This window comes from Peromyscus californicus, unplaced genomic scaffold (genome assembly GCF_007827085.1).
Source record: "Peromyscus californicus insignis strain IS unplaced genomic scaffold, ASM782708v3 Scaffold_12__1_contigs__length_115047231, whole genome shotgun sequence".
NCBI lineage: Eukaryota > Metazoa > Chordata > Mammalia > Rodentia > Cricetidae > Peromyscus > Peromyscus californicus.
Window position 1 is genome coordinate 90,571,857 of NW_026294413.1, and position 26,756 is coordinate 90,598,612.

Below are 26,756 nucleotides of genomic sequence, written 5' to 3' on the forward strand. Positions count from 1 at the left end.
AACCACTGGTCAAGATACTTCTGAGTCCATAGACCTACATGGGACATCTCTATCATATGCCCCTACCCACATCCCAAGGCTCAGAGAACATCACCATCGTGGAAAAATGAAAGGAATGCAGAGTGGAGTGCTGTGAAATGCTGTCTTCTGGTCATGAGTCGCCCTAGTGAACTCACAGAAGCTGTAACTACCTGCACAAAAATCAAGCCAGTCAACATTCCAGTATGGATGAAGTAAGGGCTCACTAGTCTTCATACCTGAGGTGCTCTTGGCAACTGACTGGTGCTAGAGAAGGGAGAGTCAATTTTATTCAGGGGCATGGCCACTGGAGGCTGCCTATGCCCCAGTGTATGGCCCCTTCCTAGGTACATGCTGGCAGCACTAACTGGACTCAGCAAATTATTTAAAACAACACCCATGTCTGGTGGCTCACAACTGCCTGTAACTTCAGTTCCAGGGGATCTGAGGTGGGTACTGGCACACACTCACATACACACAAATAAAAATAAAACATTTTAAAAGCATGTCTAAAATATGCAAATATAAAATAAGATAGTGAAGTAGAGAAAAGTTTAATAAGAAAATAATAATAAACAGTTAATAGCTAAGGCAAGCAGGAAAGTCTGGCAAAGTTAAAGAAATCTCACAGCTGTGAAACAATATTTATATATGTACTGCAAATACATATTGCTCTCATTGTTAATAAAACTGATTGGTCGATAGCTGGGCAGAAAGAGATTGGGCAAGACAGCCTGACACAGAGAGAATTCTGGGAGGAAGAAGGGCAGAGTCTGGAGTCATAAGCAGATACAGAGGGAGCAGAAGATGAATGTGCCATACCAATAAAGGCACTGCCACATGGCAGAGTGTAAATAAGGAAGATAGGTTAATTTAAAATGTAAGAGTTAGCTAGTAACAAGCCTGAGCTATTGGCCGAGCATTTGTAATTAATATTAAATCTCCATGTTGGTTATTTGGAAGCAGGCAGTTGGGACAGGAAAACTTCAACTACAGATGGCACCCAATGTGGGGCATAGATCCACATAAGACCTGAAAAAGCTTAAAAAAAAGTTCTAAACACACAAAAACAGAGCCAAACTCAGCTTCCTAGTCTCATGTCTCTTGTGCTGGCCACAGTACAGAGATACATCTCCTGGCAGCTGCCAGCACATCATAGCTAAGCCACATGGTGGGTTCTCGCAGTATCTCACATGGGCAGCGGTGCAGAGAGGCATCTCTCTCAGCTGCTGCCTGTAGGTTTAAGCTACCAGTGCAAGCTCCACCAGCAAGCTGCATGGTGGGTTTGGGGTTTTTGCTCATGTAGACAGAAAAGGTTACAGATATGCAGTAAGACAGATTCAGATAGGAAAAAAACCCTCCAAATGGATTACAGTGTGTTTAAAAATATATGTAGGCTTGGGAGAGAAGAGAAAAAGGGTAGAGAAAGTCCTTAAAAAGGGAATAGAGTAATAATAAGCCATGTAAAGATATAAAATACACAGAGAGACTGGATCCTGTATGTTATTGTGTTGTCTTTGATTTTTTTTTTTTTTGGCTGCTAAGAGACACTGGATTATAAAAACTGCTAGATTCAACCAACCTATCTATTTAAAAAAATCTTGACTTCAAAATTTAAGTCAAAAGATGTGCTACTTTGGGAGAGAAGTTATGCTTTATTTCTATAGGAAATGAGAAGCTGTGGATTCATTCTGGGTTAAAAAAAAAGTCAGGTTCAATTGAGGAAGACACCCTGAAATCCTGGCTATAAATATAAAGAAATAAACCTAGAAGAACTACAAGACATGTGATGCATATTTTACCTGTTCAAACATATAACAAAAAAATCATCTTTGGCTGAGTTACGTACAATGCACAGTCTATACTTGTATTAATGCAGATATTTTTACCTTTAAAATTTTATGTATTTTCAGAGCAAGGGGACCAAACACCAATGAAAACAGATGGCCCAGGTGATCCAGCATTTCAAAATGCCTGTTATAGTCTCCTCAGAATTCTGTATCTAGAACAGCTTCAAGGCTGCTGGTTGATATGATGCAGCCTCACAGAATACTCCAGTCAGGATTTGACCATAATCCTAAATTTTCTCAGGGTCCCCCAAAGATAACAGTGCCCACAAAAAACAGGAAGCAGTCTAGAGAACTATGCCCACATTCCCAAAAGATGGGTTATGGATATTTATTATCATTTAAGGGGAGTTGGTTACAAGTTGTTATTGGTAATGGTCAGGAAAAAAGCTGAACAAAGGAGATTAGATTCAGGGATCTTGTTCTAAAAAGAAAAGAGGGGGGATATAGAAATGACAGGATAAAAGGATAGATTATTGAATCTACTTTAATAAAAAGCTATTAATCTTACATATTTAAAAAAATAATTTATTTATTCTTATTTCCTGTGCATTGGTGTTTTGCCTGCATGTATGTCTGTGTGAGGGTGTTGAGTCCCCTGAAACTGGAGTTACAGACAGTTGTGAGTTGCCATGTGGGTGCTGGGAATTGAACTCAGGACCTCTGGAAGAGCAGTTAGTGCTCTTAACCACTGAGCCATCACTCCAGCCCAATCTTACATATTTTACATTGGTATAGATTTTGGTTTATTGATACAAATTTAAAGTTAATTTTGTTATACTGTATGTATATTTAAACTCTTGTTTAAGGTATTCTGTTTATGCAGCTCATTTAAAATGTAATATATAATTGAGAAATACATATTAATAGCCACCTATAATAGTAAAACTTACAGTCATGTTAGGTATGTTTTCAAGGTCATACACAGATATATTTAGATAGATAGATGGTCTTCAAACACTTCAAAGTCCTACAGACTAAGGTATTTCATACATCTAATAACCTAAGGCTTTTCATGACAGTGAGACATGCCTGCTCCTGGCAGCACCAATCTATTTCAGAGAAGATGATGGGCATCAAAGAAACTCCATATGGAATTTGTTTTCTTTATGGCAAAAGCTAGCCACATGGGCAAAGCAACTGCCCTTGCCTCAGTTGCTGACAGTATACTGTCCAACCTGGACCAGCAGGATGCCAGAAAGGCAATTGCCAAACTTTGCCAAGACAAGGTAGGACAGTCCTTCAAAATTCCCTGCTTCACAGAAAAGTCTGTCATATATGCCAGGCCTGTAGGCCAGAGTTGGATGCCTCAACATAACAGAGGAATTTGGGTGACTGTCCAGGCAGCCTGATGTCTCTGTCAATTAGGTAACATTTCATCTTTCTGGGGTCTTTGACAGAGTTAAAGACTAAATAGTTAAACTTATAGTTTTCCTTAGTTATGATAGAAAGCAAATTAGATATAAAACTTTGAACTTACAGAGATAGGACAGATAATGGAGTAATTTTCTCTAATTTTTGCCAAATACAAATAGACTGGATATTGTGACTATTATTCTTACTTAATAACTGTTTTTATTGTACATAATTTTATTAGGTTAAAACCTTCTTTTTTAATTAGACAAATAGGAGGAAATGCTGTGGAACAATATTTGTACACTATAAACATGCACTGCTCTCATTATTAATAAAAAAAAACCTAATTGGTCAATAGCTGAGTGGGAAGAGATTGGGTGAGACAGCCTGACACAGAGAGAATTCTGAGAGAGAGAAAGGCAGAGTCTGGAGTCACAAGCAGACACAGAGAGAGCAGGCAATGAACATGTCATGCTAATAAAGGTACCATCAAGTGGCAGAGCATAAATAAGGAATATAGGTTAATTTAAAATGGTTATTTGGGAGCAGGCAGTTGGGTCAGGAAAAATCCAAGGGCATCTCACTCCCCACAGATGACTATTCTTTGGGAATATGAGAATGAATTCTTCCTGTTGTTTGGGAACACCATCATTCTTGAGCCGTCCTGACGACAGCACTAGTACTGCTCAGGTAAAAGCAAAAACATTTTTTTCTTTTCAACCCAGGCCACAAACTAGTAACATTTCATTTACTGAAGGGTTTCTAAGTGTTAAACACTATGTAAGTGCTTATTTTGTGTGATTCCCTCACCTCATTATAACCCTATGTAGGGGGAACTGCTGTCTGTGCTCCTGTTTCATAGAAGGCAAAAGCAGAGGGCCTAGACTACCAGGGCGAGTCCCTTTCACTCCAGGAGGAAACATCCAGATAGAAGTAATAAGTTCCATTGATAAAAGTAAATCGAGTCAATGAAAAAGGAGTAAGTCTTAGAAATGGGATCAAAGTATCTGACAGTTGACAGTAGTATGTGCTACATAATTGTATCTTGTCATTTAGATCACAAAACCTGACTTTCATATATATATATTAGAACTGTAAGAAAAGATAGTTTAGTAAGACTTTTGAAAACTATACTGGACAAGCAGAATATACAACTAATTGAGTAAGATATCAGTCATGTTTTCATTCTTCCTGTGTCTGTTGTTTATTTCTTTGTTCTGTTTTTGAGATTAACATCTCAAAATATAGTTCAAAAGCTGGGCAGTAGTGGTGTATGCATTTAATCCCAGCACTCAGAAGGCAGAGGCAGGTGGATTGCTGTGAGTTCTAGGCAGCCTGTCTACAGAGTGAGTTCTAGGACAGCCAGGGCTGTTATACAGAGAAACCCTGTCTCAAAAAACAAAACAAAACAAAATTAAAATATAGTTCAAGCTAACATCAAACTCATGATCCTTCTGCTTCAGTCTCCTGAGTGCTAGGATTAAAGGTCTATGCCACCACACCCAGCTCTGGTTCTCTCACCAGTTTAAGAGATGATATTAAACTTTAATCAACCATAAGCATGCTAAGTATCACAAAACATGTAAAACAATTGCTATTTTATGAAGATAATTATAAAATAATTTCTGACTTACAATGAAGCTAGAATTTAAAATTCACCAAAATGATGTGTTAAACTAATTTAAATTTATAATATAATTTAAATTGTATAAGCTATATTTATTTAATTGCTTAATTATATAAGATGTATTTATCCTGAAGAGCACAGCAAACTCCTCATGATAAGAAAATTCCTGAGCTGACAGCAGGACTCCCCCAAAGCACTTACCTCCATTACTTCTTGCTTTTCATCTGCTGCAAAAATGTTAGGAACTTCACCAGTATTGAGCACACTGTCAACATCTTCTAGGAAAGCTTCCTCTTTAATCTGAGTGTCTGTGATCAGAAAGACTGTCTTCTGGCCCTTCATGCCTACATTTCTTAACAAGGTCTTAAAGGGAAAATGCACTTATAAGTAGAATGCAGTGGACTTGTGTAGGTTTTGCTTCCCCTTCTGTTTATGCTTGGGTTTAAGGGTATGTTGATTCTGGTGGAGCTGTCAATCAAGAACTCCGTTTCTCCCACACTGTAGGTGGACAACACAAATGACTTAGTGGCCTCAAGCTCCTAGACATAACAATTGGATCAGAGGCATGTGATTAAGAAGGACCCAGTCAAACTATTACTTTAAGGACTGAGACAGACTTAACACACAGCCCTTGCACTGAGAAGGATGCTTACAAAAGCCAGTAATACTTGGGTCAACTGTGTTGCCTCATGGACTGAGCCAGCTGGAGAAGTAAGACAAATGAAGAACACATGCAGGAGTATAGAGGAATTTCTAATCTGGGCCCTTAGATTGAAACAAGTTAAATGACTGTCCACCTCTGAGCACTTACGTCCTATAAATCAATAACTTCTCCTCTTCTGCTTAAGATAGCTTGAGCTAGGTTGTTGTTTTTTTTTTTTTCATTTGTTTTTGGCCAATTGTAAGCAAAATTCCCACCTTAAATAAAAACATGGACTTAGTAGTCTGATAGCGCTAATTTGCATCTGTTAAAACTGACTGTTAAAATTTCAGGAACTTCTTAGGAGTTTTTTAGATACAGCCAGGATTAAAATTAAGTGATATGGTAATGTTCTTCCCAGAAGCCATTAAGTTAATCAAACAAAAAGTCCAGTCTCTGGTATGAGTTGCCTCCCTTGGAGTTGTTGAGCAGGGACTTCCCAGGGGCGCCCTCCCCCCCAAACAGTACAGGCTATTGTCCCTACCCTTGGTCACTCATCAGAACTTGATGGTAAGCCCCTAATATTGACTGGAAACTCTCTCCCTGCTAGCTAGCTTTCACAGTAACTGAAAGGTGCTATGTAGGCTGCTGTGAGAGGAAAGGTCATTAACAGTTGTGAACCCTGTGAACCACAATGCCCAATAGTGAAACAGTGGCATGAATATTATGGGGTGCAGGGGATAACCAACAGTTTTATGATTGGATGTAAGGCCTGATCCACAGGAGGGAACTCATACATGGTACTTGTAAACTTGCCCAACAGTCCTTGGTTGGGAAGGTGATTTTCCCTGGGGAAATAACCTTCTAGTGTTATTTTTGATACATGGACATAACATTTGTGCTGGATAGTTTTATGCCAACTTGACACAGAGCTATAAAGTCCTCTAGAGGAGGGAACCTCAATTGTGAAAATGCCTCCACAAGATCAGGCTGTAGGCAATCCTGTAGGGCATTTTCTTAATTAGTGATTAATGAGGGAGAGCCCAGCACATTGTGGACAGTGTCATCCCTAGGCTGGTGGTCCAGGGTTCCATGGTTGAGCAAGCCATGGGAAGCAAGCCAGTAAGCAGCACCCCTCCAGTGCCTCTGCATCAGCTCCTGCCTCCAGGTTCCTGCCCTGCTTGAGTTCCTGCCCTGACTTCCTTTGATGATGAACAACAATATGGAAGTGTAAGCCAAATAAACCCTTTCCTCCTCAACTTGCCTGAGGTCATGGTGTTTTGTCACTGCAATAGAAACCCTAACAAAGACAGTATTAAACTGCCTCCTAAATACTTATCCTTTTCCCCACAGATTAGTCTGGCTCTCGTCCCTCATTAGAGAGTTTTCTTATTATAGTGGATGGTCATTACACAGTCTCACAACTACTAAGGTGCAGAGAATAAGTGACTTCGGTGTTCAGCCCATATCACTCCCTTCTCCCAAGGCTCAGAAAATATCACAGAAGAGGGAGGAGATTGACTGTAAGTGCCATAAGCTGGGAATGACTGTTGGGAGATCGTGGTTTTGGACATGACAGGGCTTTTGCACTCATGAACTCACAGCAACTGCTGCTGTCTGTACAAGACCCTACGGAAATAATATATTCCCGTGAAGTCTTCTCAAACCAGGATGAAGACAGAATCAGTGGCAACGGTGGTAACTTGCATTAGAAAGCCTTGTTCTGATTTATAAAACATAATATAATTTCCTTTAGCTTCAGTGTCCTCAACAGTGAAACAGCGATAACTATACCTGCTGCATCCCAGTGCTGTACCTATGGAAGGAGATTATGTAAGTAAAGCAGGAGGTGCTCACCACTCAGAGCAGGCACCCAATGGATAGGACAGTATTGCCATAACTACCCAAATATACACAGCTGCACAGCTGACTCCCCTTTTACTAGTCCAAGAATGAACTATCATCATTTTTCACACTAGATATCTTCATAATTTTACCTTCATATCCTCTCTCCACTCATTCATCCCGTAACTCTTAGAAATTTCTGGTTGGAAAATCTGCATTTTTGCCATGGAGGTAGCTAGACGAGTTAAAGACTGCCGACCACTTCCTCCAAGCCCGATAAGCAACGCATTTCCACCAGACTGCTTTAGAATGCGGCATATTCTTGATAAATGTTCCAAAACATACCTACCAAAAATAAGTTATTATCCATAGCAATACATGTACATTTCCTTACCTTTTTACTATAAGTATTTTATAACATCATGTTGTGCTGTAAATATACACAAAATTTACTGAAAAACTACAGCACGCAGGCGCTGGGGCTGGGGAAGTTCTTGCCTCACAAGCTTGATGACCTTAGTTCAAATCTCCAGACCCACATAACAGCTGGATGCCACAAACATTTGGTATCCCAGGACACCAACAGGAGATGGAGGCACAGATCTGAGAATCCCAGAGGCTCATGAGGCCAGCTAGTGGGGCTGATGCAGTGGCAAACAGGTCCTGTCCTAAACAAGGTGGGAGGGTGAGGATGGACACCTGAAAGCTGTCCTCTCAGCTCCACACTCTGACCGGAAAACCAGGAGCTTCTTTTTATTAATACAGATTAAGGGAACTGTTGGCTGAAACAGGCAACTTAATAAAATCCTGATGTTTTATATTGTAATACATAGGATAGGTATTTACTATATTTTCTGTTTTAATATTCAGGAAAATTCAGAAACAAAGTATCCAACCCATACATAAATGTAAAACATAGGTACCTAAACACAACAAGACTCATTCTGCTCTTGTGAGTTTGATTGTACTCATCCAGACACTGGTCAACAACATCATTAAACTGGTTAATATTCGGAATTTCAATGTAAGTTCGATCATCTCCTTCAAGATCAGGGTTCATATAATCCCCAAACATGAGACTTCTTAAGTCTTCTTCAGTTACCTATAGAATATAAATCAGAAAGTTATAAAAGTTAAATTACAAAATGAATTTAATAAATAATACAAAACTTTGTTTTATTTATGTCATGAGTTGACTACTAGCTAATTACTTTTAATACTAAGATAGCAAATAATATTTTGTATAAAATTAACACCTAAGATGATAACTTTATGTGGCAAAAAGAAAATTTTGTTACTTTTTCTATAGACTGGGAATCAAAAGATTTGTTTGTTTTTATTTTGTGAGTGTTTTGCTGGTATGTATCCAAGTGTACTGTGTGTGTATGCTATGTCTGAAGAGGCCAGAAGAGGTCATCATATCTCCCAGAGCGGGAGCTACAGGTGGTTGTGAACTGCCATGAGGGTGCTGGGAATCAAACCCGGTCCTCTGCAAGAGCAGTCAGTGCTCTGAACTGCTGAGCTACCTCTTCAGATGCTTTTTCTATAGACTGGAAAGTCATCTTTTCCAACTTTCTTTGTTAAAAAGAGTATACTAGTTGATATAGCATGCTATGTGCCCTGTACCATCCCATTAACAGTCACCACAGAATAACCTAAATAACTAAATAACTCTAAATATCCTCTATATCACATGCATTCTTCTACAGACTAATCTGAAAATAAACTCCTACCCATAAGAAAAAGTAAAAAGGATACGTTCAATATAAAGCAAGTACATTTTTGCAAAAGTTCATTAATTACTAAGGAAATCCCACTTTAACCTGACATGTTTTTAATCACTAAATACACTTACTGGAGCATTCTCTTTTCGAAGATGAAAAAAGACAGTATCAAATGGCTCCTTAAAGTGGTCCTTTATAACAGTTTTAATTAATCTGAAGAGCCAATTTCGATCTTCATCATTAATGAGGCGATCATAAAACACGCGGAGAACCTCATGTACAAACAGACGAACCATGGTGTGCTTGCTCTCTACAGCGTCTTTCTCAATGAGCAAGCAACCCCGGATGACACGTGAGAAATCACGCAAATTGAAAGTATAATGAGATTTTGCAGGAGTGGGCAAAAGATTTTCCATAGATTGCTTATATATCTGTGAAGAAAAAATGCAACAATTCAAAAATGAAATACCTATAATTAACAGCCCTAACAAACAGTATAAGCAATATTTCACTTATCCTATTAGATGATATCACTTTGGAAAACACATAAATATTGAGCCTAGCATGGAGTATATGCTCATTTTGGTCCAGAGCACTGAACCAGGTACTGTGAAGCCAAGTGAACTTGGGTTCCATCCCTCTCACTTTGGTTCCCGTTCAATGTCATTGTCCCACATACAGGGGACCTGAGGTTATTAAGCAGTTTAAAATTGCAACAGAAACTAAAGTCAGGTAACTCATTCTAAAGCATCCCAAATAGAGAGGAAAAAATAGTGTCTTTGAGATGACCACTGACTTTAAATCAATCAATTCTCTCCCTTCCCTTCTTCCTGTTAGACTCTGACTCCCTTTCTTCCTCCTCTATCTTAACTGGCAAGATATAGAAACAAAGTATATCTTTCCGGAATGCTCTATTCGTCATAGGAAAGTTACTACTCTCTTTAAAAAGGTTAGTTAATTTTTTAATATATCCTGACAAAAAGAATGACAAAATTATTTTTCACTTGGATGTGTTTTGTGGTTTATCCCCCTGTCTACCCATGGTAAGTCTCTAATGCTTTAAAGTGAGAGAAAAGGTATCTCTTCTACCTAGCCAAAGCCCATTCATTCCAAATAATATTTGAAATATTGTATTTTACAAATAAAAGCACTTTCCTGTATCAGAATTAATCTTCCACTCAATCATGGTTTGAATCTGAAATGCTCCCACCAAAGGCTCTCGTGTTAAAGGCTTGATTGGCAGAAGATGGGCTTTGGGAAGAGATTAGATTCTGGGCTCTCATCTAATGATAGGTTCATAGCACAGTGGCATTATCAGAGATGGATGAGACTACAAGGTGAGGCTAGTGGGGGGAAAGTAAGTCACTGTGGCCACGCCCTTGAAAGACACACCTTGTACCCAGACCATTCTATCAAGCTCCCAGACAGTTTAGTTTGGTGACATTATCCCCAAATTACCTTCGAGTGCACTGTTTCCCCTTTAATACATGATATGAGGCTGGTTCTGGCTTCTGAGTGAGGTCAGATAACACACCCTGAACAAACCAGGAGGTGTTCTTTGACCACATGGGCCTAAGATTTTTTTATTCCCATCCTTGCATGCTCTAATTTTTCACTGTAATGTGTGTGGTCTGAGTAAAAGTAATATGTATATAAGCTGCTTACATTTCTTTTCTTAAGAAAAAAATTACAGCCGTAAGACCAGACCAGTTCCTAGCCTGTCATCAAAGAGGCTTCCTCTAGCACCTCTAGCCAAACACTGGGCAGAGCTTGGGGAACCCCACAGAAGAGGGGGAGCAAGGATTGTAGGAGCCAGAGAGGTTGAGGACACCAGGAGATTACAGCCCACAAAATCAACTAAGCAGAGCACACAGGGGCTTCAGAGACTGAAGCAGCAATCGTGGGCCTGCATGGGTCTGCACTAGGTCCTCTACATATATGTTATGGTTGTTAGTTTGGGGGTTTTGTGGGATTCCTAAAAGTGGGAGTGGGGGTGTCTGTGACTCTTTTGCTTGCTCTGGAACCCCTTTCCTCCTACTGGGTTGCCTCATCCAGCCTTGATATGAGGGTTTGTGCCTAGTCTTATTACATCTTGTTATGCAGTGTTCGACTGATATCCTTGGGAGACCTGCTCTCTTCTGAAGGAAAATGGAGGAACAGAGGACCTGCGGGAGAGGTGAGGTGAGGAGGCTGGGAGGAGTAGAGGGAGGGAAGGCTGTGATTGGGATGCATTGTTATGAGAGAATGTTGTGGAATATTATTTTAAGATGTGTTACATTTGTTTGTGCTGTGGAATATTTGCTTAGTGACGCAAAGATGTGTTGCATCCTTTTATGTTGCGTTTGTTTAACTCTGTGAAGCTGTGTTGTTGTGCCTGTCTAAAACTCCTGATGGTCTAATAAAGAACTGAACAACTAATATCGAGGCAGGAGAAAGGACAGGCGGGGCTGGCAGGCAGAGAGAATAAATAGGAGGAGAAATCTGGGAGGAAGAGAATGAAGGAGCAAGAGAACAAGGAGAAGAGGATGCTAGGGGCCAGCCACCCAGCCACCCAGCCACCCAGCCACCCAGCCAGCCACGGAGTAAAAGTGAAAGTAAGATTACAGAAGTAAGAAAGAGAGAAAGCCCAAAGACAAAAGGTAGATGGGATAATTTAAAGTTAGGAAAAGCTGGCTAGAAACAAGCCAAGCTAAGGCCAGGCATTCATAAGTAAGAATGAGACTCCGTGTGTGATTATTTGGGAGCTGGGTGGTGGGCTCCCCCCAAAAGAGTAAAGAGCCTAAAGAGTAAGAGTAAAAAACAGCCAGCAACATTTTGGCTGTGTAGGGCAAGAGTAAAAGAAAATCCAACAACAAGAGAAGAATAAATAAAAAGAAAACAAGTGTGAAGAACGAGAAGAAGACAGAAAAGAGAAAATTTAACAAATAGCACAGTGAGAACCTAATCATCAAGGAAATGATTATGATGTGGCAGGCACTGGTTATGGGCAAATTCCTTACAATAACCTTAGGAAACATATCTCATTTTAGTGATTAAACATTGGGACTCCAAAAGGTCAAACGGCTTGTTTTGGGACATCCAGCTAGGGATAGCAGTCAAGGCTCAACTCCAGTTAGATTCTCTGCTTTCAAAATCTGTCGTCTTCCTGCTCTTAAAACTGTCTGAACAGGATCTCTGCCAATGGAAACCAGAGATGGCTAAGGGGAACGGTGTTTTTAAAGAAGACCAAGTAAGGGTGGCATCTGACACTAACACATCTTCCGTCGCATTACTTGCTCACCTCCATAGTCCCACTGACTATTTGGTGTCCAATTGCAAAGTACTCTGGAGAGAAATCCCGAGACCTAAGGTAGAATGCCATGATTGATGAGAAGATTCGGACCATGGTTTCATCGCTGAACGTATTGATCGTGCAGATGTTGAAATGTCGAATGAAACGGGGAGTGACCGCGTTCCTTCCTCCACCTGGAGGACCCATGGCTGCTATCAGTTCTATATCAACCAGTGTGATCTTACTGGTGTCCTTAAGGTCATACCTGTCACACACAAAGACAAAGAAAGAGAAGAAGACAGAATGAAGCACAAATAGCCTTAGAAATTTAAACTTAGCTTTGGCTTTTGTAAAGGGAATAACTTTTAGATAAGGTTTCAAGTAGAAGAAAATATTCTACTCCTCCTGTCAGGGATGCTAATTCTGTTTCCCTTCTTCTGCCTTTCCCCTTCTTTCCACGCTTCCTTACAGTTTGATTCTGTAAATTTTCCTTTTCTCTGGAAGTGTTGCTGCAACGTACTTGTAGCTGGTTATTTTAGGGGTGGCTGCTCCACTTTGCCTAGGCTGAGTCTGGTGTGTGCTTGTTATTCTCAGTAGTGTCTCAGTTTGAAGTATACATCACTCTGGTCATGGTAAAGTCCTGATCTTCTTACCATCTGGGATCTTATCTTTAGAGTGCAATAACAATGTCTACATATTACCTACACATTTTGTATACAGAGAGGACTCCATTACACCAACATAAAGCTTCAAGAAGTCCTCATCAGATATCTAAACAACAAAATTTAGTTGGCTATTTTCAACAGGTGGTTAAGTTCTTTAATATTGAAGTTTTCATCAGAAGGTGTGAAGAGTGGGGAGTTGGGTTCAAAGGTCTTGCAAAAAATAGTGGTTTTATAACAAATAATACTAGGGGCATCCACATGTAGAAAAATAATTTTTTTTTTTTGGTTTTTCGAGACAGGGTTTCTCTGTGTAGCTTTGCGCCTCTCCTGGAACTCACTCTGTAGTCCAGGCTGGCCTCGAACTCACAGAGATCCGCCTGGCTCTGCCTCCCGAGTGCTGGGATTAAAGGCATGCGCCCCCAACACCCAGCCGAAAAATAAATTTAAACAGTGACTTTATACACCTTTCAGAACAATTAATTCAAAATGGACCACAGACCTAAATATTAAGTGCAAAACCATCAAAGTCTTAGAAGATAACATTGGAGAAAAATGTAAATGACATTAGGTAAGTCAGTTTTTAAGTTATGATAACAAAGGCCTTGTGAAAGAAATAATTGAAAAGGTGATCTTCATTAAAATAGAAATTTCTATTTGTAAAAGACAATAAAGAAGATAAGACATAGATTAGGAGAATTCAGACTAGCTTCCTGAGTGCTGGGATTATGGGAGTGTATTCCATACTCATTTTAAAACCAAACATTGTATTACCATAACAATTTGTGAAGGTTAGTTTTAATTGTCAAAATCTAGAATCCTCAGTCCTCTGAGGACATCTGTAGGAGATTATCTTAATTACATTAATTGAGGAGGGAAATCCTGTCCACTTGGGGCAGTACCATTTCCTAAGCCGGGGATCCTGGGTTGTATAAGAGTGGAGAAAGCAAGCTCTCACGCCTGTATTCTCTTCTGACTGCTGATGGACTGTGAGTAGCTTGCTTTAAGTTCCTGATGCCCTGGTTTCTCTCTACCATGGTAGACTGTAACCCAGGAAAGCTAAAATAAGCTCCCTTTTTCTTTAAGTTGGTTTTGACCAAGTCTTTTATCATAGCAACAGGGGAAGAAATTAAGATACTCATTACACTAGCTATTTTTGTAGTTGGTGTTTATCTAACGCAGTTTAAAACATATCCACATAGTATTTTCAAACAACTGTCTATAGAAGTATTACTAGTTGTCCTGAAAGCAAGCAAGATATCCTCAACAGACGAGTGGACTAATAAACTATGGAACATCTATATAAAGGAATATTAACTCAGCACTAAGAAACACTTGCTACGTGAAAGGAGCCAGTCTATAAATGCCACTCACTTGGTTTTTTGTTTTGTTTTGTTTTATTTTTTAAAATAAAGAAGCCAGAATAGACAATGGAAAAAAGAAAGTATCAACAAATGGTGCTGGTCTAACTAGATGTTAGCACGTAAAAGAATGCAAATAGATCCATATTTATCACCCTGCACAAAACCCAAGTCCAAATGGATCAAAGGACTTCGACCTAAAACCAGGCACACTGAACCTGTTAGAAGAGAAATTGGGAATAGCCTTGAATGCACTGGCACAGGAGGCAACTTCCTGAACAGAACACCAATAACACAGGGACTAAGATCAGCATTATGGGACCTCATGAAACTGAAAAGCCTTTATAAAGCAAAGGACACAGTCAATAGGACAAAATAGCAGCCTACAGAACGGGAAAAGATTTCCACCAACTCCACATCCAATAAAGGGCTAATATCCAAACTATGTAAAGAAATCAAGAAACTAGGTATCAACAAACCAAATAATTAAAAGATGTGGTACAGATTGAAACACAGAATTATCAATAGAGGAATCTCAAATGGTCGAAAAACACTTAAAATGCAAATCAAAACTACTGTGAGATCCCATCTTACACCTGTCAGAATGACTAAGATAAATAACACAAGTGACAGCTCATGCTGGCAAGGATGTGGAGTAAGGGGAACACTTCTCCATTGCTGGTGAGAGTGCTAAGTTGTACAGCCACTATGGAAATCAATAAGGCAGTTCCTCCGAAAATTGGAGATCAATCTACCTCAAGAACCAGCTATTCCAATCCTGGGCATATACCCAAAGGATGCTCCATCCTACCACAACGACACTTGCTCAACTATGTTCATAGCAGCATTATTCATAGTATCAAGAAACTGGAAATAGCCGGGCGGTGGTGGCGCACGCCTTTAATCCCAGCACTCGGGAGGCAGAGCCAGGCGGATCTCTGTGAGTTCGAGGCCAGCCTGGTCTCCAAAGCGAGTTCCAGGAAAGGCGCAAAGCTACACAGAGAAACCCTGTCTCGAAAAACCAAAAAAAAAAAAAAAAAAAAAAAAAAAAAAAAAAAAAAAAAAAGAAACTGGAAACAGTGTTGATGTCCCCTCAACCAAAGAATGAATAAAGAAAATGTGGTACATTTACACAATGGAGTATATTACTCAGCTGTTTAAAAAAATGACTTCATGAAATTTGCAGGCAAATGGATGGAACTAGGGAAAAAAAAAAACCACCCTGAGCAAGGCAACCAGACCCAGAAAGAAGAACATGATATGTGCTCACTTACACATGGATATTAGGTGTTAATAAAGGATAATCCCACTACAATCCACAGACCCAGAGAGGCTAAGTAACAAGGGAAGTTCTGAGGAGGACATATGAATCTTCCTGGGAAGAGGAAATAGAATAGATTATGTGGGTGGACTGGGGGTAGGTGTGGGAACAGAAGGGATGGTGGAGAAGGGAGGGATGGAGGAAGAGATGACTGGAATTGGGGGGCATTTATTGAGTGATGTAGAAACCTAGTGCAGTGGAAACATCTTAGAACCTGTGAGGGTGACCCCAGTGAGGACTCCTAGTAAGGGAGGTAAAGAGCGCAAACCAGCCGTGTTCAGTAACCAGGCCAGCCTTCCAGTGGTAGGCCTGGGACACGAACCCGGCCACAAAACCTTTGACCCACAACCTGTCCTGCCTGAAGTGCTGAGGTCTAATTTGAGGCCCCCGGCCACAAGAGGGAGCCCATGACTGACACTGCCTGGACCAGGAACTTGAAGCTGAGTGTCCCAGAGTCCTAGGACAGAACCAAACACGACTGGCAAAAAAGAAAAAAAAAAGTCAATGAAATGATTCCTAATGATATTCTGCTGTACTCATGGATCAGAGCCTAACCTAATCATCATCAGAGAGGCTTCCTCTGGCAGCTGACGGGAGCAGATGCAGAGACCCACAGCCAGACATCAGCCAGTGTTTGGGGGAACACCGTGGAAGAGGGGGAGTAAAGAAATGAAAGTTAGTAGTTAGACATTATAATAGAACTTGTAGTCATATTAGGTATGTTTTCAAGATTGAGTAGATATATTTTAGATAGACAGGTCATCTTCAAACCCTTCAGAGATCTACAGAATATGGTATTTAAAATGTTTTAATAACTTAGAAAATTTTTCTTTTTTGTTATGACTATGAGACATGTCGGCTCCTGGCAGTACCAATCTACTTCAGAGGAAATATGGGCATTGAAAAAACTGCAATTGGAGTTAACTTTCATTGTGGCAAAAGTTAGCCACTGGACAACAAAGTATCCTCAAATCAACTGCTGACAAACAGGACAGACAGGACACAAAACAAAGGACTACTGATTCTTGTCAAAACAAGTGTGGTTATGGTTTTATCAAAAGGCATCATCTGAGGCCAGGACAATATGGCACCATCCCTGAAGTGGCCTTCGCAATCCGGAAAAGGTACAGTACCCTTTTCTTCGAAGGCAGCTGAACAGGCAGTGGGCCGATGGCTTCTGATGTGCAATTGGAACAGCAGCTGAAACAGTTATTCTTGAAGAGTAACTAAGCTCACGCCTCGCAATAGTAGACTGGCATTTGATAGAGGGATGTGGAGAAGAACGGGATGCTGAGATGAAGGCACATACACACATAGCCAAGAAGAATGGACAGCTGAATTAAAAAAAATCAACAATTTCCAGAATTTAAAATCCTGAATCATGACATGACACTAGTGGAATTCAGGTGTTTCTGGTATATAGACTGCTCTCACCCAATGTGAGGTTGAACTGTTGACCTTGTGTACATCCTACTTCACAAATGAGTCTGTCTGATATGCTAAGCCTATAGGCTGAAGATGATGCCCCAACACTGTGGAGAAACCTCAGATGACTGTCCAAGCAGTTGGCTGTTTCTGTCAACTCACAATTTTTTTGGAAGTTGCTTGCATGTACTTCCTGTTTTTATTTTTGTTAGCTAATATTATTTCCTTCTTGGGTCTCTGAGGGAGTTGAAGATTAGTTAGTTATAGTTGAAGATTAATTAGGATAGAAAGTGAATTAGATACAATAGGATAGATAATGGAATTATTTTCTCTGAATTTATCAAATACAAATGAACTAGACATTGTTTAGGTATTTACTACTTGTATATATTATATAGTTATTGTACTTTTGTATATAGTTTTTCTTTTGTTAGTTATAAGCTTTTTCCTTTTTTCTTTTTATTAAAATAGAAAAGGGGATTACATAAAATTCCATCTCCAACAGCTCTGGCAATGAACTGGCCCACCAACTGTGGTGCTCTAGGAGTATCCAATGCTAATTCAGGTAGATCCTTCAACAACTTATCAAATGACTTCTCCACATCATTTGTGCTCATTACTGTCCCACAAAGGTCAGAAAGCAGCTTGGATGTCATTTCTTGATGACTGGCCTTCCCTTCCAATGCTAAGGACACTGCTAACACAGGCACTCCACTTTTCATTTCACCAGGGTTTAAATCTCTTAACATTTCCGCAACTTCATTGGTATCTCCATGCTCAAAGTACTCTTGTTTTGTTTTTTTTGTTTGTTTGTTTTTGTTTTTCGAGACAGGGTTTCTCTGTGTAGCTTTGTGCCTTTCCTGGAACTCGCTTTGGAGACCAGGCTGGCCTTGAACTCACAGAGATCCGCCTGGCTCTGCCTCCCGAGTGCCGGGATTAAAGGCGTGCGCCACCACCGCCCGGCTCAAAGTACTCTTGTCATTGGTGTTAAAGTCTTCTCAAATGCTGTCTCATCCAGAGGCAAAACCACAGTTTCATAAACACAGTTCTCCTGGTCATCATCATAGTTCGGGTCTTTCACATCAACCTCCTCCACATCATACACCTGTCCAGGTGTACCCCAGACACCCTTGCCTCCTGCACCACCTTTTGGACTGGTGGGCACAGTAAACTCCACTTCTAATGACTTCACTTCCATTATCACTGACAGAATCGCCTCTGCCAGAGTCCCGGGATGAGTTTTTTCCGTAGTCGTCTCTCTGCCGTGGCATTAATTCTAGCTTCATTTAATAGAGGATGCGGAAATCCAATTTGCATTTATTTCCTTCTTTATTTCCTCAGTGCCAGCATATCGATAGTTACAAAGGAACTGTAGATTGTGTACAGGCTAGAGCTGCTTTGGATAAAGCTACTGCGCTTCTGAGTATGTCTAAAGGTGGAAAGCGCAAAGATAGTGTGTGGGGATCTGGAGGCGAGCAGCAGTCTGTCAATCACCTTGTTAAAGAGATTGATATGCTGCTTAAAGAGTATTTACTCTCTGGAGATATCTCTGAAGCTGAACACTGCCACAAAGAGCTGGAAGTACCTCATTTTCACCACGAGCTTGTGTATGAAGCCATTGTAATTGTTTTAGAATCAACTGGAGAAGATGCATTCAAGATGATCTTAGATTTATTAAAATCCTTGTGGAAGTCTTCTACCATTACCACAGACCAAATGAAAAGAGGTTATGAGAGAATTTACAGTGAAATTCCAGATATTAATCTGGATATCCCACACTCATACTCTGTGCTGGAGAGCTTTGTAGAGGAATGTTTTCAGGCTGGAATCATTTCCCAACAAGTCCGAGATCTTTGTCCATCAAGGGGAAGAAAGCGTTTTGTAAGTGAAGGAGATGGAGGCCGTCTTAAACCAGAGAGCTACTGAACACAAGAACTCTTACAATCTTAGGTGTGATAACGGCAGATCTGAACTGTAAGAGTTGTTAGTGCAGTTTTTTTTTTTGGGGGGGTCGGGTAACAAGGCATTTCTGAAATTTTATAAACATACATTTAATGGGGATTTTTGAAGGAAGTATTTTATTTTTCTTTCTTTCTTATTTTTTTTCCTTTGAGGGGAAATTAAAGGAGGGACAGCAGAGTAACCAACCACTTGAGTGTGGACTATTCTGATAAGCTACTTTTTCTAAGTGCCATGTTTATGACCTAATCATTCCAAGTTTTGCATTGATGTCTGACTGCCCCTCCTTTCTCTCAAGGACAGTGGGGTTTTTTTGTAGTAATATCACCGGTTTATACAAAGCTTTAGTTAGGGGTGAAGTGACGCTACTAAGCCCCATGTTGGCTGCTGCTGTGGAAATGCTGTGCTTTGGGAGTAAACACACACACACACACACACACACACACACACACACACACACACACACACACACATTTTTGTCATAAAGAATTTTTATTTTATTTATTTATTTATTCTTTTTGGTTTTTCAGAGACAGGGTTTCTCTGTGTAGTTTTGCGCCTTTCCTGGAACTCACTCTGTAGTCCAGGCTGGCCTCGAACTCACAGAGATCCGCCTGCCTCTGCCTCCCGAGTGCTGGGATTAAAGGCATGCGCCACCACCACCCGTCTTAAAGAATTTTTAAAAGATGAGTTAGTCATGAGACTTTTTCATCTTTCCAGGGAACACATTGATTGGTCTTAAATACTAGACAGTTAAGTAAATGGTGGCTGGAACATCTATTTTTCTACAAAACTGGAAAAATGAACCCGGTTCTACAAGAATGTACAACAAAATAAACCGTGAAGCAGTGTTGACTCTTAAAAAAAATAGAAAAGGGGAAATACGGTGATATTTTATTTGTATTAAAATGTTATTTGTATGTTAATAAATAAAGTTACCCAGGGTCAGAGCTATTAGCAAGCCATAGGAAAGCAGGGCAGTGGTGGCGTACACTTGTAATCCCAGCACTTGGTAGGCAGAGCTAGGTAAGTCTCTGTGTGTTCAGGGATACAGCCAGTATTGGATACACATGCCTTTAATCTCAATACCAATCATAGAAAACCTGGAGGCCTATACAGACAGGCCGTGATGAGGCGGTCATGTGTTTGGGTTTACAACCAATGAGAAGGCAGGACAGGAACTCTATATAAAGACTTTAACACAAAAAGTAGCTCTGGTTCGGAGAGGTAGGACCACCGCAGGAGGAAGGGTAAGGTTTTAGCTCTTAGCTCTGACCTCTTGGCTTTCTTCTTTGCATTGGTTCTGTGTTTCTTATTTAAGAAGACGGTTGGTTACATCTACAGGGGAGGAAGGATTGTAGGAGCCAGAAGGATTGAGGACACCAGGAGAACAGGTCCACAGAATCAACTAAGCAGGGCTCCTAGGAGTTCACAGAGACTGGAGTGTTAATCACAGAGCCTGCATGGTTCTGCACTAGGTCCTCTACGTATATTGGTAGCTTGGGGTTTTTTGTGGAACTCCTAAGAGTGGGATTTTTTTTTTTTTTTTTTTGTGTGTGTGTGTGTGTGTGTGTGTGTGTGTGTGTGTGTGTGTGTGTGTGTGTGCGTGCGCGCGCGTGCGCTTGTTCTTGGGACCCTTTTCCTCCTACTTTGCCTCATCCAGCCTTGATATGAGAATTTGTGCCTAGTCTTATTGCATCTTGTTATGCCATGTTTGGTTGATATCCCTGGGAGGCCTACCTACTCTTTTCTGAAGGAAAACAGAGGAGGAGTGGATCTGGAGAAGAGGGGAGAGGGGGTGGGGGAGCTGAGAGGAGTGGAGGGAGGGGAGGCTGTGGTAGGGATGTACTGTATGACAGAAGAATAAATAAGAAGAAAAATAGACTTTAATTGAATTACTTACCAGTGTCCACAATCAAAAAACTGTCGTAATAACTCAATAGGAGGCTGAGCTCCATATTTCTCCAATGAAGGCATGTTCATATCATCTATAAACACTATACATTTCTTTCCCATAGGTGGTCCAAATACTCCCTTGCGCCTTTTGTCCAATCTAGACATAATGATGTTCTAAAAATTTAAAAAGAAAAGGTATATTTACCTATGAAAATATTACAAATTTACTATTATCATCATTGATTAAGTCAATATTAAGATCTATGCAGCCAGTATCCATGGTATACCAGTAGCAGCTACCATTTGTTAATTAGTCAATAACTTAACATAAAAAATTAACATCAGAAAAAAGGACTGAACAATCTTTGAGAGGAAATAATGTTATATGTTATGTGCGTAATTACTCTGAGCTACTCTTACTGAAAATGATACTAAACTTTAAACTTGACATCAGTTCAGATAACATCTGTTGAAGCTCTCCCTTGCACTTCGATTTATAACAGGTGTTTACATGTCAAGCTTGCATTACATATACACATGTATAACTCTATAATACTTTTCACACTGGATACCCCTTTACCTAAGGTTTAATTAAAAGCATTAATTTTTCCAACCTTTGGATTTTTAAGGTCAACATAAATGTATATGCTTTTTAAATATTTCTGGTAATTTTTAAACTTGTTGGACATTGTAAAACTGAATACCAAGATTATTTTATTTAAAAATTTTACAGTATTCTAACTTTGCATGACTTTGAAATGAAGATAAATCTCTTGGCTGAAAACAACAGAAATAGGGTTGGGGAGAATAAGTAGGCACAAATTTAGGAACAGATGCTAAATGTGGCAATTACAAGAAGCTTCATGAAATAGTTTCAGCTTGTTACATTTAGGGGCAAAAGAAGGTCATGCAATATATCATGGTTGGACCAATCAAGTGAGCAGCAAATGTCCTTAAAAGTCATCCAGCAGAGTACCGGAAACAACTGGATATTCTCCTATGCCCACCCACTACTCTTGTATGCACACACATGAGCGTTTCTTACACTTTATTCTCCAGGTAAGTCAATTGTTGCTTCTCAAGCCACAATGAGTGACAAATCTTAATAAAGGGCTAATGCAAAAGCGTTATCTTTTTATTCATAGATTTACAAAGTTGCATGTTTAACATATAACTAAATATTTTAATGTTTATCAAATAAGATAAAGCATAATGCTTATAAGCCCAAGTTTCTGGCTTTATACTAACCTGAACCTGATTCGCACTGGTCCGTGCAGAGAAATTGACATAGAAAGGAAAGTACTTGTCTTTTTCCAAGTGATTCATTAGCTTATCCTTCACATACACTGACTTTCCTGTACCAGTTGGACCCACAAAAAGCAGTGGCCTTGATGAAAATAATGAATAACATAATTCAAAATGGAAGAAAGTAGGAAAGCATTTTTATGGAAAGAAACTCAAGTAAGTATTTTAAAAAAACTTTCAATAGTAGTTAAGTCATTTCTACCTAAAACCCCACATGCACATAATTGTTCACGAAAGCCCAGCAAAGGTAGGACCGAGGAGGTGGCTCAGCAGGTAAAAGCACTTGCCTTGCAAGCCTGATGACCTGAGTTTGGATCCCTGGAACGCATGTAACAAGGGACCTGGGAGCTGGTGTCTGCAACCCCAGCATTCCTACTGTGAGATGAGAAGCAGAGATAGGAGCATTCTCCAAAAGGTTACTGCCCTACTAGTCTGGAGACACTGAACCTGTATGTAAAATGCATAGACTTGTGGAGGGGTGGTTGGTTGTATGAGTACATATGTATGTGTAGACATGCACAGGCACAACACATGTATGGAGTTCAGAGACGACCATGGTAGTATTCCCAGGTACTTCCCACCTTTTGTTTGAGACAGGGTCCCTCACTGGCCTAGAACTTTGCCAAGAAGGCTAGGCTAGCTGGCCCATATGCTTTCAGGGTTCCGCCCGTCTCTCTCTCCCATCTTGCCATGGCTGTGACTACAAGTGTGCACCATCATGCCCATTGCTTTTTAGATGGAGTCTGGTTCCACACGCTTAGGAAGTAAAACTTTACTGACGGAGCCATTTCCCCATCCCAGAATCGATAGCTTTTCAATAGTAACACTACAAGTGAATTTTGGTGACTTAAAAGGCAGTAAACTATAGTTCCGTTAAAACTTTGGAGTGAGTAATAAGAAAGCTGAATTCTAGGTTTTCCGATAACAGTAGCTATCATTTAGAACATGTTAATTAGCTCCCAGCCACAGTCTCAGCTGCCTGAAACTCAATGACCTTAAAGTTTACTTTAAAAAATGCTACCATTTTATTAGAATGGTACTGTTACATTTAGAATTCATGTTTACAGTAGAGTTTCTTACTTTGCATAGGTAATACTCAAATCCATTAGGAAAGTATATCTTATTGTGTCCATTGTAGGGACTATGATGTCTTGAATCTTGGTACGTTTGTCTTCTAAACTAGAACTTTTAATTAATTCATTCCAATGGAGCCAGCGGCCCCGGTTTTTTAACTGTAAGAGAAAATGTTTTAAAATATTATAACTATGTACTTGCTACATCTGAAAGAATCTGTTCAATACTTACAACACTTGCTTCTTAAAATTTGAGCCCTTAGATAAAACATAACAACTGTAACACAATGACATTTTACCTATTGACAAGGAAAAGTTAACTCAGTTGAAAGATGGGTAAAGAACAGAAACAAGCCGTTTACAGAAGAATAAAGACAAATGGGCTACGGCAGCTACTACAGTAAGGATCTGCAACCTGAGATAACATCGAGAGTCCATTAACACTCACAGCCAGAGCCTCCATTCCTGGATGACTAGCACTGGAAAAGGGACTTACTGTCTTTTTTTTTGAAAAGTAAGTTTTATTAAGAATTCTAAATCAGGGAGAGATGGCTCAGTGCGCAAGAGCACTGGCTGTCCTTCCAGAGGACCCAGGTTCAGTTTCCAGCACCCACGTGTCAGCTCGCAACTGTAACTCCAGTTCCAGGAGATCTGATGCCTTCTTCTGACTTCTCTAGGCACCAAACATGCACTTAGCGCACATACATACATTCAGGTAAAACACCCATACACATAAACATTTTTAAATATTCTAAAGGACACCTCTCAAAATTAAAAACTTTAGTCTTTTCCCCATTTATAATGTAATATTATAATAATTCTATAAAATGTAAGTAACATCTTTATTAATAAAGCAGATTAATAAACATCCATGAATCTACCGCTCAATTAATACAATTAATTTTTAATGATAATCCAAAGAATGTAAACATCACTTTATCATAAAATCAATTTATCTAAAATTTATGTCCTTTAGTTTTTGAGATAGCTGTAGCCATGGCTGTACTGGAACTCACTCTGTAGACCAGGCTGGGCTTGAATTCACAGAGAGCCGACTGCCTCTTCCTCCTGAGTGCTGAGACTAAAGGTGTGCACAATCATGTCCAGATGAATTTATGTCCTCTTAATATCTAATCTTTCCTAAATGCCTTTAATATTTCAAAGTATTCTAGTGCAACTTAAGTTGCAATTTGTTAGATTTTGGTTTCGTATCTTTCATATCTTAAAGTAAATAAGCTATAATCTAACTAAAAATAAAACATCATTTGAGACCTCTGTATTTGTTTGCTATTTTGTCTTTTTTGACCTACGCTGATGTTCAGCCAAGATAATCAGCAGAGCTGTACTATTAAAGTCTTTTAATTCATGCTGAGTGATGGTAGGGCATGCCTCTAATTCCAGCACTCCAGAGACATAGGCAGGTGAATCTCTCCAAGTTCAAGGCCAGCCTGGTCCAGGATGGACAGGGCTACACTCAGAAAACTTAGCTTGTAAAAAACAAAAACAAAACAAAAAAGTCTTGAAATTCTTTTGACCCACTGGCTGAACATGCTGCTGTCCTGATGTCTTCCAGTCAGTACCAGCCTCAATCATAATTCTCTTCTCCTGATTACTCTTCCCTTTCCCTTGCAGATCCCTAGGTCTCCTACTATCGAATAATAAAAGTTAATTCCTGGCAAAGTAGCCAGAGTCTAGGACCCGCTCCAGTGCCTAACTGGTGCTACGAATTGTTTGCTGTGTTCTATTAGGCAAAGAGGTGCCACAGCAAGCCTATGGAGGTCAGTGGGCAACTTCTGGGAACCTGCCCTCTCCTTCCACTGAGGGACACACATGGTAGACCTCAGGGATTCAAGTTTGTGTGCCAAGTGTTTTTGCTAATTGTCATCTCACTAGCTCAGCAATTAACTTTTTAAAAAAACTCTTAGAGTCATATTAAAGTTATATAGACATGTATTTTGGAGTTAAAAGCTTTATTAGGTTAAGAAAAAGATGCTGGATGTGGTGGCGCACACCTTTAGTCCCAGAACTTGGGAGACAGAGGCAGGCAGATCCCTGAGTTCAAGGCCAGCCTGGTCTACAAAGTGAGTTCCAGGACAGTCAGGGCTACACAGAGAAACCCTGTCTTGAAAAACAAAACAAAAGCAAACAAACAAAAAGATTAAAAAAGGAACAGTTCTCAATTCCCATTTTCTCTTTCCCAATGGCAACTACTTTTACCTATTTAAACTGGATATTTTGATATTTACTTTCAGTTGTTAGAAAACATGCTTGTACTACTGTCTCTTGATTATTCACTTTTAGAGATTATTTCACTGACTTCCCCTGTGACTAATAAAGATAAAACTGTCTTTGGTCATATTCTTAAAATTCTATGTTTATATGATTTGTGTGAAGGAATTCATTTTCCACTGCTAGTTCCGTTTGAGTCCTGTCTCTTTCTAGATTTCTATAAATAGGTAAAATTATAACCAAGGCTCTAATTAGATCTCATGGTTGTAAAATAAAATTTGCATGAATAAGATGATGGATTAAATGTTTTCTGTTTTAAAGAAGGCTATTAAGAATTCTTTCACAGAGTGTGAAAGTAAGTTAAAGTTGCATGTGACATCATAAGCTGTGACTAGAACAAGTCTACAGGAGAAAGAAGGGACGAAGCATCTCAGCACGGGAGTCATCACTCAGATGAAAACTCAGGCATTGTGCCTGCTGCCCCAGGGCTTTGTGTTTCACATTTTGTCCTCACATGCACTTTAAGTCATACCTCATACATGTAGTCATAGACCAGGCCTTTTTCATCAAATGGGCATTCCCATTTACCCACAGAGTTTGGCATTGGTTCTTCTTCATCTTTCCCTGTTACAATTGTTCGTAAGAAATTATCAAAGGCAAGGCGACCGTTTGTGTCACAACTTGCTCCGATGGACCAAATCAAAGAGAATATAAAGCAGGCCTGTTGGGGAAAAAGTTAACTAGAGTGACTATTTTTAAAGAACATTTACAAGGAATAGCTAAAATTTAATATATTAAGGCCTGATTACTGGGAAAGGTCATGCAAATAAACAAAGTAGAACTTAGTACAGCTAAATCATATAAAGAATCATTTCTTCGGCAGTAGTGATCAAAAACTTAAATGCCTACATCAAATGACCTAGGGACATCTATTCAATTCATCCTCAAATATATTCCTACCAGTGAAAATGATATATGTATAAAAATATTTGTTACATCTCTCTTTCTTATTTACAGTATGTCCCACATGTTGATGGATACACAGCGGTTAAAATGATGTAACTCTGTAACGCTGATATGGAAAAAAATCAAGACATATTGCAATTGAGATGCAAATAAGTAAATATAGTTTGTAAATATAATTAGTAAATATTGACATATAACATACACACACAGGAAAGAGTATATATATATATA

General features: G+C 39.6%; 1 protein-coding gene and 1 long non-coding RNA gene across 2 annotated transcripts in view; one reads left to right on the top strand and one right to left on the bottom strand.

Moving 5' to 3' along the window:
- Window positions 1-26,756, bottom strand: part of Dnah12 (dynein axonemal heavy chain 12) — a 178,081-nt gene that overhangs the window by 68,224 nt on the left and 83,101 nt on the right. Inside the window, exons 38-46 of the mRNA XM_052733823.1 lie at window positions 26,092-26,280; window positions 23,338-23,489; window positions 22,201-22,339; window positions 20,960-21,126; window positions 12,338-12,593; window positions 9,189-9,488; window positions 8,257-8,435; window positions 7,486-7,678; window positions 5,050-5,211 (exon numbers count right to left, since the gene is read on the bottom strand). Coding sequence (XP_052589783.1) covers window positions 5,050-5,211; window positions 7,486-7,678; window positions 8,257-8,435; window positions 9,189-9,488; window positions 12,338-12,593; window positions 20,960-21,126; window positions 22,201-22,339; window positions 23,338-23,489; window positions 26,092-26,280 — 1,737 coding nt within the window. The remainder of the gene's footprint in view (window positions 1-5,049; window positions 5,212-7,485; window positions 7,679-8,256; window positions 8,436-9,188; window positions 9,489-12,337; window positions 12,594-20,959; window positions 21,127-22,200; window positions 22,340-23,337; window positions 23,490-26,091; window positions 26,281-26,756) is intronic.
- Window positions 18,452-19,911, top strand: LOC128107653 (uncharacterized). The gene is made up of 2 exons (XR_008217168.1): window positions 18,452-19,071; window positions 19,777-19,911. It is a non-coding gene; the product is annotated as an uncharacterized LOC128107653 (long non-coding RNA).